Source organism: Spermophilus citellus, assembly GCF_964194105.1.
Source record: "Spermophilus citellus genome assembly, chromosome: 8".
In the NCBI taxonomy this organism is placed as follows: domain Eukaryota; kingdom Metazoa; phylum Chordata; class Mammalia; order Rodentia; family Sciuridae; genus Spermophilus; species Spermophilus citellus.
In genome coordinates this window covers 110,649,495-110,663,478 of record NC_138189.1, presented here as the reverse complement: position 1 = coordinate 110,663,478, position 13,984 = coordinate 110,649,495, and the positions used below count along the sequence as shown (strand labels likewise).

The 13,984-nt window shown below is 35.5% G+C and overlaps 1 protein-coding gene across 2 annotated transcripts in view; it reads right to left on the bottom strand.

Annotated features, from left to right (window-relative positions):
• Positions 1 to 13,984, bottom strand: part of UNC5C (unc-5 netrin receptor C) — a gene marked incomplete at its 3' end in the record, with an annotated part of 359,207 nt that overhangs the window by 60,005 nt on the left and 285,218 nt on the right. For both annotated transcript variants that reach the window (XM_081304710.1, XM_081304711.1), the window contains exons 5-7: positions 10,230 to 10,410; positions 6,039 to 6,206; positions 3,288 to 3,452 (exon numbers count right to left, since the gene is read on the bottom strand). In XM_081304710.1, coding sequence (XP_081160836.1) covers positions 3,288 to 3,452; positions 6,039 to 6,206; positions 10,230 to 10,410 — 514 coding nt within the window. The remainder of the gene's footprint in view (positions 1 to 3,287; positions 3,453 to 6,038; positions 6,207 to 10,229; positions 10,411 to 13,984) is intronic.

Sequence of the window (13,984 nt, the reverse complement as noted above, 5' to 3'; positions counted from 1 at the left end):
TATGAATTCAGTTTTATTCAAGGTTCTTGTTTTCAAGTCTCAGATCTTTGCTTTCACAAGGCCAGGGCTTCTGCCTCTCTGCCCAAACTAAACCGCTAACTCCTGGCCCTGAGACCTACCTACTCCCATGTCTACTGCTCCTGTTGGCTATCCTGCTGGCCCACACTTACCTCTCCCTTTGAATTGCAACTGCATTTCTGGAACTTGAGGATTTCCCTCCCTCCCTTTCTATGTATGTGTTTTATCCAATATTTCCACTATTTTGAACCAAAGTTATTTGTATTAAGGTAAGCGGTTAAGGAAGAAGTGTGTCTGAATTTGCTGTTTTTAACAAAATAATAAACATTGACAACCACATTTTCTCTATATTTCACATTGTATTACCAATTTAGCTTTTTTTAAAAATTGCTACACACTACCACCCATATCAAGGTAACTTAGTTCCACTCACATCCACTATAAACTGATTACTCTTATCCAACAGTATACCTACAAATTTATCAGAATTTTACATATATATATATATTGAGTAGATTCAGAGATTATATTTTATACCTGGCTCAATGGTAACTAGGATAGCTTTATTTTGAGCTCTATTGCAGTATTGCTGTAATACATTAAGACCCTAATTCTCCAAAAGTAAAATATTAAATGATAATTCCTAATTGGTAATGAAATTTTTCTGCCTGTTTTTTCTACTTTCGTTCTGTTTCCTACTATAAACCTCAACCCCTCTTGTAAACCATGTAGTTTCATTGTTAAGAAAGTCTTTTGTTTTCCAAAGTAAGGTTCTAAGTAATATTATTTCTTTGAAAGACTTTGGCCAGAAACACCAAGCTTATTGGTAAACAGAAACTATAGCTTTCACTGTAAAATACTGTAATTACACAGCACAGCAATATCTCTGTGGTTTTTATCACTGAGGAAATCAATAGTAGAATAGACTACAATTCTCTGTTGGACAACAGTAGATATAAGAGGGTAGATGAAAGGGTTTATTGACTTAGTAGGAGTGCTATGATAGCAAATCAGAGCTGCCCAGATGCCCTTCAATAGATGAATGGATAAAGAAAATGTGGCATCTATACCCAAGGAAATAGCTTTTTAACTGAACGATTTTAATCCAAACATCAAAATGTTTCAGTCTAACAAAAGACTTGATAAAAATTAAACAAAACAAATAAACAAACCCCAAACCCCTCTTGTAGTCTCATGTCTTTTCCCTATTTACACACAAACTTCAGACAATAATTATTGGCAAATATCCAGTCACAAGAAAAAATTCTGTGAATGTGAATAAGGAATGATTTAGATGTTAAAGAGTTCCATGTCATGAGAGCCTTAGTTTGATGATTTCATATTTGTGTTTGACCAACTTAGTCCCTCTCATATCCACCATGAACTATGAATTACTCTTATCCAATAGTATACCTACATTTACATCAGAATTATATGCATATATACTTGAGTAGATTCAGAGATTATATTTTATACCTGGTTCAATGGTAACTAGGATAGCTTTATTTTGAGATTTACTGCAGTATTGCTGATGAACTATTTATTAATACATTAAGACACTGATTCTCCAAAAATAAAACATTAAATGATAATTCCTAATTGGTAATTGAAATTTTCTGCCTGTTTTTTTGTACTTTTGTTCTTTTTCATAATTTAGAAAGACTCATTTTGTATAACTGAGAAATAATCCAGTGTTCCAACTTGTAGCATTGCAATCCTTGTTAAATAGGTTGTTGTGAGGATTATTAAATATGGATAGTAGAAATAATAGATATTAAAGCATTCAAGGTTGAAATATTAAATTGAGAAAGGAAAAAAATGTGTAAGAGGGAAACAGAAAAACTCTAAATATTGCTACTTTTCAACTACATAAAACAGTTTGTTCTATAGTAAAGGAGGAATCCCACATCATAAAATTGTTAAAGAAAATAACTGGTGCATATTATGTTGTTATTTTATTTCTCAATTTAAACTCCAGCATAGGGGAGGAACCTTGCATCTCTGGATAAATGGTTGGTAAAACAGCTGTATTCTTCTCATTCTAGCATTTCTGATACAAACTTAGCAAGAAACACAGTTGCAGGCCCCAATCATAATCAGAGGCTATACGCTGCACTCAGCAGCCTGTTCTCAAAGAATGCAATATGTGGGGAACATAAAAATAGAGGCCGATTGAATTTTTACTGTGTGAGCAGCATAATTATTTATTTGCATTTTAAGTGAGATTTCCTTTTAAAGTTCCTTGAGTGTATAGATTCTGAAAGGTAAACAGAATTTCATATGTGTGGCGAAAACAAAATACTTTTCCTAAATAATAAATACAAATTGCTCTACACAAATACATTTGATTGCTTGAATTCTGCAAGCAATCTGTAATGCATTATAAGAAATGTCAACATTTGGCCACCATTAGTTCAGATCCAAATGCAACACTTTGATCCAATCATCTGAACAGGTGCAATTTCAGTACAATTCTTAGCACCTTCATTCATGGTCACAAAAAAGATGGTAAATTGTGAACAGCTAAGGGCTCTCAGTAAAGGGATAAGAGTTTATAAGTATGGAAATCAAATTACCATGTCATTAAGAAAATCTAAAGACAAAAAACATCTAAGAAACAAAGACGTGAAAATGGAGGTTATGAAGTTTATATTACCCACTGTGCCAATCTTATGCATTCATTTTTAAAATTTGTTTTATTAACATTATGTCTTTTAAATATATTAAATCATACCCACATTATAATTTCTCACACAACCTCAATACTTTAAGAAATTGTGAGATGTCCTTATTAAACAGTTATTATGAATTGGTAAATCTACCTGCAGAAATGTTCACAATCCTTATATATTTTACACTTCATAGACATTGGTTTGGTGCATGGGTTATGAATAAATTGCTCACTTTTTGGAAGTCATGTCTTGATTCTATGAGGAGTTTAGGGTGCCCTTTTGTGCATGCTAATAAAACTGAGTCATGGTTCCTTGGTGTGGAAAGAATGACAGCCCCTGCACGGAAATGACTAACTCACTCCTTGCTCATGGAAAGCAATGCTGCATGTCATTTGTTCACTAGACATAGTTATTATTCATTCTGGTTCCTAGGAGATTAGCTTTTTCCAATTTTAAGAGAGAACTAGGATATTGCTACCTTATTGCATTTTTTATTGTTGTTCCAAGAGTTCTTAATTTCTAATATTTCCTTCAAAGATGTCTAAATGGTTTAATCCCAGGCCCCTTAGCGTCTGTACTTTGCTCAAATCCACTTACTCTGCATGCAAAGCCCATCGGTGCAGTTCTTCGATTGCAAGACCAGGCCGTCGCAGTCCTTGCCCCCATTCTTAGGGGCTGGTGCTGTGCACTCCCTCCTGCGCCAGTGGGTACATTCAGTCCCACAAGTAGACCACTTGCTCCATGAGGTCCATCTGCCATCCACTGCCATAAGAAAACCAGCATCAGGTCAGAGGGAGAAGCAGGTACTCAAAGGGCCGAGGGGGCAGAGTTTGTGTATAAATAACAAAACACAAAATGGAGGAAAACGCCCCACTGAGAAGTATTACATTAATTTCAAGCACCAGAAAGTTTATCTGATGTACTGTACACAGTCTGAGTTCTGTCAATAGTTTTGAATGTCATATGACTGTTTTCTCACTGAGGAGCCAAGAAAGGACCACTGGGGCACATAGAAACCAAAGTTGCCACCAGGAACTGTGTAAATGCATGCTGTAGTGCCACCCTTTTTTTCTACTGGGGGAAGCTTCTGGATTTTGTATGGAGAATTAGGGTTCTCTTTTTGGATCCAAATTTCTCTCATTCATAGTAACATGTGAACAATGAAAGCAAACTTACGTGCAAGTTGGAAAAAAAGATTGGTACAGTAGGGAAGAAATCCATTCATTCATTTATTCATCTCTCATTCTTGCTCTGTCACTCCATCTGTCCATTTATCCATTCATCCATCCATCCATCCATCCATCCATCCATCCAAATAATCAGTTCACCTCCATCTATATCTTATATACTTTTAATTTTTCCTTTTTTTAAAATTCAGACTGCATTATTTAGCTGAAATCTTCTGCCAATGCCTTCTTTAAAAGGCTATTATTTGATGATTCCATTATTTGATGATGTATCCTTTTTTTGTCGGGTAGAGTATTGCATTTCAGACACATGTTCTCACTGAGTTGCTTAGCAAGTCGCTTTTGCTGAGGCTGGCTTTGAACTAGTGATCCTCCTGCCTCAGCCTGCTAAGCCACTGGGATCCATTTATATTTATTTTAAAAATAATATTTAGCTAAGTTTCTAATTTTTGCCATGATTACATTATTTAGAATTGGCTCACTTTCTTCCTAATTTTGGTGGCTGACTTGTGATCAGTTTCAATGATAATGAACTAAGATATCTCTTTTAAAAACATTCTACTTAAGTCCCAATTCGAAAAAATACATAATAAATTTAACTGGCTTACTTTAAAATGAATCTTTTAGTTTTTTCACAGAAATAGGTTAAAAATATTGTACTACAAGTTTAAAAATGTTTGATTTTTTAGTGAAACACATGTTAATTATGATTAGCTAGGTTTCCATGTATAATACTATCAAACATTATTTACTGAACATATAGACCTCTAAAATCTGGATATTGATAAAAAGTTATAAAAATGTTAATAGTTTACATAGTTTGGGACATCTGTATGATTCCATGGTCTAATAACTATGTAAATACACATACTGTGCATAAAGATATAAACACACTTGCAGGAAAAAAATGAGGATAGCATTATTATTTCTACCATACAGAGTTGGCTACAAAAGCAACTCCCAACCATCTGAAGCAAAGACACTTGCTTTGACCTAGAACATCCTGGTGTACTGAAACACACACACACACACACACACACACACACACACACATACACAACACGCCACACACACTTCTATTTTAACTCAAATTGATCTGTGCATTTTTAATTGCGAGAGTCAGCACCTAGATAAAATATAGGAGAGTGCAAGATAAAATTTGAAATTCTAAGTCTAGCTGAGTGTCAAAATTTGTTCCATAAATAAAAGCTCTCAAAGGTTTCAGTGTGGAAAACTATTTTGATAGTTGGAAATCGATGCATGAGAATGTAACATGTAGATTTTATTTTTCACTCCTGTTTATTTCTCCATCCCATTTTTGACAAATGTTCTATTAAGTATGGACAAAACAAAATTAGGTAAAGTAAAGAGAAGTAAGGAGGTTATGTATGTAAGTAATAAAATTGTTAACAAAATAACTACCCCAATGAAAATATTAAATTTATTGATTATTTCAAAATAATTGTAGCTTAACTTTGGGATACATTGTATAATGAGGCATTTTAATATATTTTGGTTTTGGCAAATAGTAACTTCAGTTTACCTATGTGTATTAGCAATATGAAATAGTATTAAAAATGCTAACAGGCAGAGGGATGCAATTTTGCTTCAGGTACCACTGAAAATAACTCACAAGACAGATGACCAATATGTACAGATAATAAAGAGCTGACTGCATTGTATTTTCAAAATCCATTAACTTATAAGTCACAAAGCCTTGACTTCCTTTTAATTCATTCCAAATATTTTATTTGCCTTTGCCCCAAAACTGACACCTTGCGCAGAAAAGAAAAACATTTCAATAAAATATATTTTCTAAACTGCAATTTCAATTCATTTCTATGGTTTTCTGAAGATCAAGGGTTGTTGTTCTTAAAATGTGTGGTTTTTCAATGCTGTTTAAATTCCTTGAATTTCAGAGCCTACAATCTTGGCTTTAGCAGTTTCATTTCCTGTTTTCTACTATTTTATATGTTGAGATAGCAAAGTTATTCTTTTTGAGGAAAGTACTTGATTTCTCAGCAATATAAATAATGAATACAGAATAGATTTAAACAATGTTTATCACAGATTTAGTTCAAAAGTAAGGCCTTTGTATTCATTTCTAAAACTCTTTCTAGAATGGTGGAGACAATTGCAATAAAAGGACTTGCTTGTTTACCTGGGCACAGTGTGGTACAGGCTATTTTCTGCACGCTCTGCCCCTCACAGAAGGCCCCGCCATTGAGTGGTGCTGGGTTGGTGCAGGTCCTTGTGCGTTTCTGATACCCTCGTCCACAGCGGCTATTACACACAGACCACTCTGTCCAGGTGGACCAGCCACCATTAACTGAAAAGAGACAACAGTAAAAAATGGATTAAATGTGTTATGTACACACAGACACACAAACCACACACAACACACAAATAGAAAGTCATCTTCCAAGTGACCATTGAAAAAATTCTAAAATTTCAAAGTTTTATTGCATAATTGAAGAATCTAAACAAAGGGTTACACAAAATTATTTACTGTAATTTACTTATACAGAAAAATAAATTATAATGTGCTCAGTTTTCCTTGGCTAATATTCTCTAAAAGTAAAATCTGTCCCCTTACCTAGTTGAGCTCCCAAAATTACTTTTGATAGTTTATCTCAAATAATAAATGTTTACATGTTTATGCGATGCCACAAGTGGATTTGTAGCATGGGGACTAAAACAGAAATCACTTAGCCTTTTGAAAGAAAAGGAACAAACAGATGATTGGTTATTTTTCTTTAGCATTTGCAAACTTTATAAGCTCTTAAGAAATTTTATTTTCACAAATTAAAAAAGTAAACTTTGTTAAAAAATAAAATCTCATAGTGTTGGAGTTTTAAATTGACCAGCAATTTGAGTGAATTGGCAATTAGTTGATATAATTGAAATGGACACCTCTTTTGTGTAGGAAATCTAATTATGGTGTTTGATGGAGCTGTCAGTACATGTATGATTATAAAACCTACACCCTAACACTCCAGAGACTATTCAACTTCAGAGATCTCCTCCTAGAGAATACTTATAGTTTATGAGTGTTTTGATAATGTGAGTTCACATAATTACTATGCCAAAGCAATTTCTAAGAAAAATTATTTGCTGTAGTTCAAATATGGTACAACTAGTATATACATTTGTCTTCTGATAATAAACAAGTATGTTAGCCATTAAAGTAATACAAACCATATATGTGTATCATTTGTTCAACTTCTTATTTGCTAGAAACCTATCCAATTGGGAATAAGCATGAGTTTGTTTACAAACAAAAGTTTTTTTTTTCTTTCACAGCAGAGCTTTTTTAATATATAAAATAAAAAATTAAAACACTTGTAATGTTCAAAAACAGAAAGTGGTAACATAAACTATACTATATTAGCTTGTGTGATGAGACTCCTGGGCAGCCATTAAAAATGATGCTGAAGAAGGCTATTCATATATTAAAGTATATAAATATTGTGATGTTATGTTTTAAGTAAAGATAATACAGTATATACCTTATTTTAAAATCCAATATATGCATAGGAAATATCAGTGGTAAAAAAAAAATATATATATATATATATATATATATATATATATATATATATATATATAATTTTTTTAACAAAAGAGTCTCTGTGTATGATAAGATGACAGTATTATAAGTATTTTCCTCTTTGACATTTTCTATGTTTTTTGAATTTCTTCTACTAGCTATATATTCATAATCTAAAAATTGTCTAATAAAAAATAGAGAGAGCAGACTCAAAATAAGAAATACTGGTTGGATGTATGTTTTTCTATGGCCTTCTAGTGATCCCAGCCTATGAGCCTTGGACAACCTATTTCATGAAGCCATGAAAAGGATAAGTGTTCTAATGAGCAATTGAACCTGCTCAACTTAGCAACATTTCCCATGCCATGGAATTGTCTGTATAAAAGGCTTACTAGCCTATTGTCAAGCTATTGTTTAGGGCTATAGGATACATGTACTACTCTATTCAAATTTTAATGAGAAATAAATAATCAGAAACTTTTAGAGACAGAAACATCTTTGCAAATCCAAGGCTCTATCCTTCATTTTACAGAAAAGGAGACAAGGGCTTAGAGAATCTTGGTTTAAAAAGGACAGTTAGTAGAGGATCTAGTCCTAGAATACATGATTCCTGACCTTAGTTCTGACCTTATCTCAAAATGCTTAAGTTACTAATGTTTGTTCCTTCCTAAGACAATGTAATCATTACATTTATAGATATTGAAAGGATGTATGCATAGGAAGAGATTTGCATGTGTGTTAAATATCTATATAATACATCTATATATAGTCTGCCTTCATTAGTTATTTATGATTGGTACATGCAGTGATTGGACCCCATTTCGACTTTGCATTTCAAATGCTGTTAATCAAGTCTTTCAGGCAGCTTAGACAAAGATAAAAACTAGGAAACATTTTATTGTGATTTAAGAAACACAACTGCTTACGATTCAACATAGTCGTTATCTGGACGAGGAAATTAAACCTCAGAGTAATCAGAGGATTAAAAAAATTGTATGCATCTGGCCTGTAATTAAAGTGACAGTTTTAAAGCATCACTACATTCAGCCTTTGGAACATCATAATGTTTCTGTTCTCATAACTCCTTACATCATAACCACACATCCACTGGGATGGCAGGAGAGGCAAAATTTTAATCTCAATATTTCTAGGTTTGTTTTTTCATCTGGACCTGATTAAACTAAATAAGAGATAAAACAGGAGGAAAGCATATAAATTTATTTAATACAATATATAGGAAATTTCATAAAGAAATGAATACCCGAAAATGGCATTAGAATTAAATATTATAGGCTGAATTGGACAAAGAGTATTAAGTTTTGAAAAGGTAACAAAATTATGTGGTGAGGTTAAAGGATTTAGTGTTATTTTAATAAATCAGTATAGACTTATCTCAGTCTCCAATTCCTATCCTTAATGGTAAGAATGTTATTTCCCTTGTAGGATATGGAAAACACCTCTCATATGAGAATTTAATTTCCTGATTTTAAGAAAAAGAAGGAAGATTAGAGTGATCTTTCTGTGCCTGCTGTTTTTCAAGTGTCTTTAATTCAAAAAAGGGTTAATAATCCAGAATGGCATATTTTGAGGTGCTATATTCTTAACTACTTGAGCACTACCTGCAGTAAGTACCATGAACCATATATGTGCCAGTGACTGTCCCTCTTTCAGTCTCTCAGACACCAAGTTCCCTGAATATCATTTACCATGGAGGCAGGGATGCAATCTTTGTTATGCTCTGAGTGGTGCTGAGACCTGGGCATGTCATGCAAGAGGGAGTACCACCTCAAAATATTTCCCAAGGATGTGTAATTTTCTCTGGGACAATAAATCCACAATGCTATGAAGACTTATTGTAAGTCTAACATGGTGAGAAATATCTAAATACACATCCCAGTCTCACGGTCTACAAAAAAAGCTAAAAGCTTAGCTGGGGAGTTAAAACCACTTGAGAAATGACTAGAAGACAACTGAGAGCTAAACTGCACATGGAGATAAAAGCAGATATGCCACATTAAAATGTAGTGTGAAATTGGTTGGTACTTGAGGAGAAATGATAGGTTTAGAGATGAGCTGGATTAGAGAGGGGAAAAGCTTCCTGAAAACGTCCTCATGTGAGACTTTGCCAAGTCGTGAGAATGAGTGTCACTCGATCGTGGCTGCCTTTATCTCTGTGCCTCTTTGGAGGGAGCAAAGCAAGTTCTATGGATATCAAGTTGTTCTGTGGTGTTTGGGAAACAGGTTAGCTCCAGTTTCCTTGAGGTTTCACAATCACAGGGCTGAGCCTAGGTGCTAGGAGCCACAAGCAAATAACATGATGCATGGCACTTTCGGTTGTAAGGTGAAGCCAGCTAGCCATTGAGATGATATGATTATGTTAAGATTTACATTCATATGGAAATTGGACTCCTGCTGTTCACCTTGGCCTGCTACAGACTCATGTTACAGGACTCCTGGAGAGTTCCCATTGGTTGGGGAAGGATAGATGCATCAGTGGGCTGGTTAAACACTTCCACCTCTAGACTCAATCCAGACCTTGGTGGTTCAGGTCATGGACAGGTGAAAGCTTAGGGAAGCAGTGTGACCTCATAGACATCCTTTACTTGTCTATGAACTGACTGACAAAGGACTAGCAAAGGCCAAGCCTAGTTTTTCTTAAGAGGATCAGAGAAGCAGCTATGGGAGACAGGACTGAACAGCAATAGGGACTGAGAAGTGTCCTTGACTCGAGACTCTAAAATAACAATGAGAAACTGCAGTTTGACATGAGCTAGGTTGAAAACACCCAAATATGACACTCACCGTAGACTATGACAGTAGCAGTTGTGCTTTTCCTCTTGGCAACAATGTTTTTGGCGACACAGGTATAATTTGCAGTATCTGAGAGGCGGGCCTGCTTTATGATTAGATTGTGATCGATTGTGATATAAAAGTTTCGATCTTCAACAGGATCAATTATGTCTTCATTTTTCAACCATTCCACCTAAAGATGCAAACAAACAAACAAACACAAAAACAACAACAAAAAAATCCAAACAGATAAATCCCCAGTGTGGATCCCTTGATGGCTGCCTATCTCCATTTGTATTTATATGTACAACATTGTTCCATGCTATGAACTTCTGCAAACCAGGGGGAAGTAACTTTCCGAGGTCATGTTAAGTATCACTCACCTGCCAAACATGCTGATTCTGTCTGTACTACATTATTCTCAAATGTCAATGAACCAATTGGGAAATACAGTGTTCAAATTGTTTTCACTTTGCCCTGCAGGCAGGAACCTGGAATGTGCACTGCCAAGTTCAGAACCCAATCAAAAATAATAGGCTAAGCATTTCCAACTGAACTCAAACCTTTTGCTATTTGATTTGTTTACTCTTGGCAAACTTACCTGCTGCTTTTCAGAAAAGAATATAAGGACTATAAAAAAGGCATTTTCGACATTATGTAGCTCTAACAAAATAACATTTGGATGATTTAAGTGTAGCCTCACTGCAACATATGGATTAAATTTCCCTGAAAATGATCAGACTTTAAAATGTAGCAAAAACACATATTTAGTGATGTATCTAAGCCAAAATATTTGGGAAAAAAAAGATTTTTCTACCAATCCTCAATATAATCAAAATAGCTCATAAGTCATATTCTGATTTCTCTTTTTTCTACCTGTACTATTCAAATCTTTCACTCATGGTTTGCTTTTGGGGAACCTGACCTAAGACATGACTGTACAGAACTATTGAACTATTGTTTTTCTATGCAAATGATATCAATTTAGCAGCAGTGATGTTAACCTTGCTGAATAAAAGGAGGGAAATAAACCTGTACAGGCTGTCCTTCCTGAGGGTAAACTATATCATATTCTGGCTTTTTAAGCAATGCACAGGTTTTTCCATAAAGCAAAAACAATCTTGATATTTACCACACTTAAAGTTTCCTTTTGCATTAGAGTGGATGTGGATACAAGCAACCTTTAGTGGTAGGGAGTCAATATTGTTGCCATTTTCAAAATCTTAAAGAGCTTCTCTGGCACTGCAAGAGGTCTAAAAATTAATCTCTAAATCTGTCAGTTGGCTTGACACAGCACAGTTCTAAGTTATGTCTAATGCAGGGAGTCTCAAATAATGCTCCTCTAATCCTTACAAGAGGGGCCAACATTTTAAAGGGGAAAACAAAAGCCAATCACAATCCTGAAATATAGAGAGGGATGGGGATGCAGATTAGAGCAACTATTTGTAATAATGTAAATTTTGGAATAGTTAAACACTCTTGACATTTGTTCTAATGGTAGTGAGAAAGAGAATGGAATCCATAAAAAAACAGGAGATTTTTAAAGTGTGTGTTTTGTTTTCAAATATAGAATATACTTAGCTAGGAGCATGCTTGGATATATCCGATATGCATACTCATACTCCCTGGACCTGGGTGGATTTTCTCAGAGTTTGGTCCAAGTACAATATTATGATCTTGATGAAAATACACAGGAGAAAGTAGCAAAATGGATCCTGTCTGAAATCTCTTTGAAGATAGTTGAAAGTAGACATTCATATATTTTGAATCTAGTCTTTAACTGGGTTATCTCTGCTACTATCCTAAAGAAAGCTTTCTATCTATAGAAGCATTCTTGGGTTCCATTTCCATTGGTCTTGGATCCCTACTTTTTGTGTTAATATGCTTATTTCTCAAGGATCCATATCTCCTGTTCTTTGAGGGATATCCCTCAGACTCATGAACTCTCAGGCACAACTTCTCCCCACAGGTTTTCTGCTAACCATTGACCAATGGGGGCAGAAATAAGCCTACTGTCCAACTGGGTCAGAACTGAGTTGAAACTCCTCAGAGTTTGGTCAGTCTAAATGTTGTGACCGTGAGACCTTGACTGAATTTACCCTAGACATCTTCGCCTTTTATCTCCCACTTGCTCTGCTCATTTCATGAGCTCTACTGGGAGTACTTCCTGAAAAATCTACTTGCAGTTAAATGTTTGGCTCTTGGTTTTCTTCTGGAGAACTTAGCTAAGTCATGGTTGTCCAAAACTCTGGCTTCTCTATGTAAATTGACATCAGTTTAACAACAGTTAAGTTATCCTAATCACAACTGACAAAAAGAAATCTCAAGGGATATTGCATACTTGTTTATTGGAAGGGTTTATTACATGGAAGAAAGAGTTCAATTTGCATGGTTGACAAAAGATTTAAAGAAACATACGTACTTGCTGGGTATATGATCTTTATGTTATCATACATAATGCCACATTTTACTTGGTTGTTTCTCACCAATTTTGGATCAGTGATTTTGTCCTGAGCCTCTGGAACCCCTAAAGGTCCCCCATCCCCTGCAATGCTGTGGAGGCTCCAGGGTCCTGTGCAGGGTACTGTTCTCCTCCATAATGACCTCTTTAATTCAGAAGCTCTGCTTTTATCTTTTCCATATTTGGTTGGCTTACATACCTTCATTGGAAGAAACAGAGGGTTCTAAAGCTAGGAAATAGCTATAAGAATAAAGGGAGAGCTAAGGGTTCTTCCCCAGCTTCTGGCAAGTTCCCTCAGTTCCCTGAAGTGCTAGTGCTGTACCACCAACTGTGCCATGGTCCTCTGCTTTGAGAACATCACCTCCAGGGGAGGCTCAGTTCAGGGCTGCAGGTCATCCCTCACCTCCTGCACCATGATCCCTGGTTGTGCTACACATCTCCATTGCTCCAAATCTTGAAACCTTTCCATGCTGGCTTGATAGCCGGCAGCAAAACCTCCCAAGTTTCAAACTCATTTTAGATTATTTACTTCACATTTTTCCTACTTAAGCCCAGCTCATTTTGGATATTTCTTTTGGAGTCCTCTCAAGTGGTAGATGTTTGATTTCCAAAGTCCAACTAACCTGAGCCTGGCAATCAGGTAAGTGTCCTTGTTCTACACTGTCTATTTCAGTCCATTCTTTTTTGCTCTGAATCTCATGATGAAAAGCAGAACTTTTTAGGATTAAGGGATTAAAGTCTCTCAGGGCAGGATGAGACAGGCAGCCTAGCTCTCAGTCTTATGTTATTAGTAGCCATCTAGGAAAATTAGGAGTTAAAAAGTGAGCTTGTCTTCAGGGCTATGAACAAGCCAGGAGACAGGAGGCTGAGAAGTCAGCTCAGCCCTCTGAGATTATGTAGTCAGCAGAAATGCCAAGAAGCTGGAGCCAGACAAAGCAAAATCACCATGTCAAGGCTCCTGAGACAGAACAACAGTCTGCCTGGTTCTGAAATAACGTTAGGAATTTTCTCAGATGATAAGGAGCAGCTCCAGGTGGTGAGAGACAAATTCATGTGAAGAATAGTCACTAAAGAAACTCAAGGTCACCTTTACCTTATTAGCATAGTAAAATATACAGCTCTAGGTGGAGATTTAAGAGGGTAATGAGACAGGGGACTCATGAATTAGCCTAAGAAGAAGATACATGCACAACCAAACCCCCACCTCTACATGTGATGACATCACAAAACTGGGTTCCTACCTGCCCCATAAATGCCCATTAAAACTACATATCTTTGTCCTTTGCTTGTACCTGCCTGCCACTCT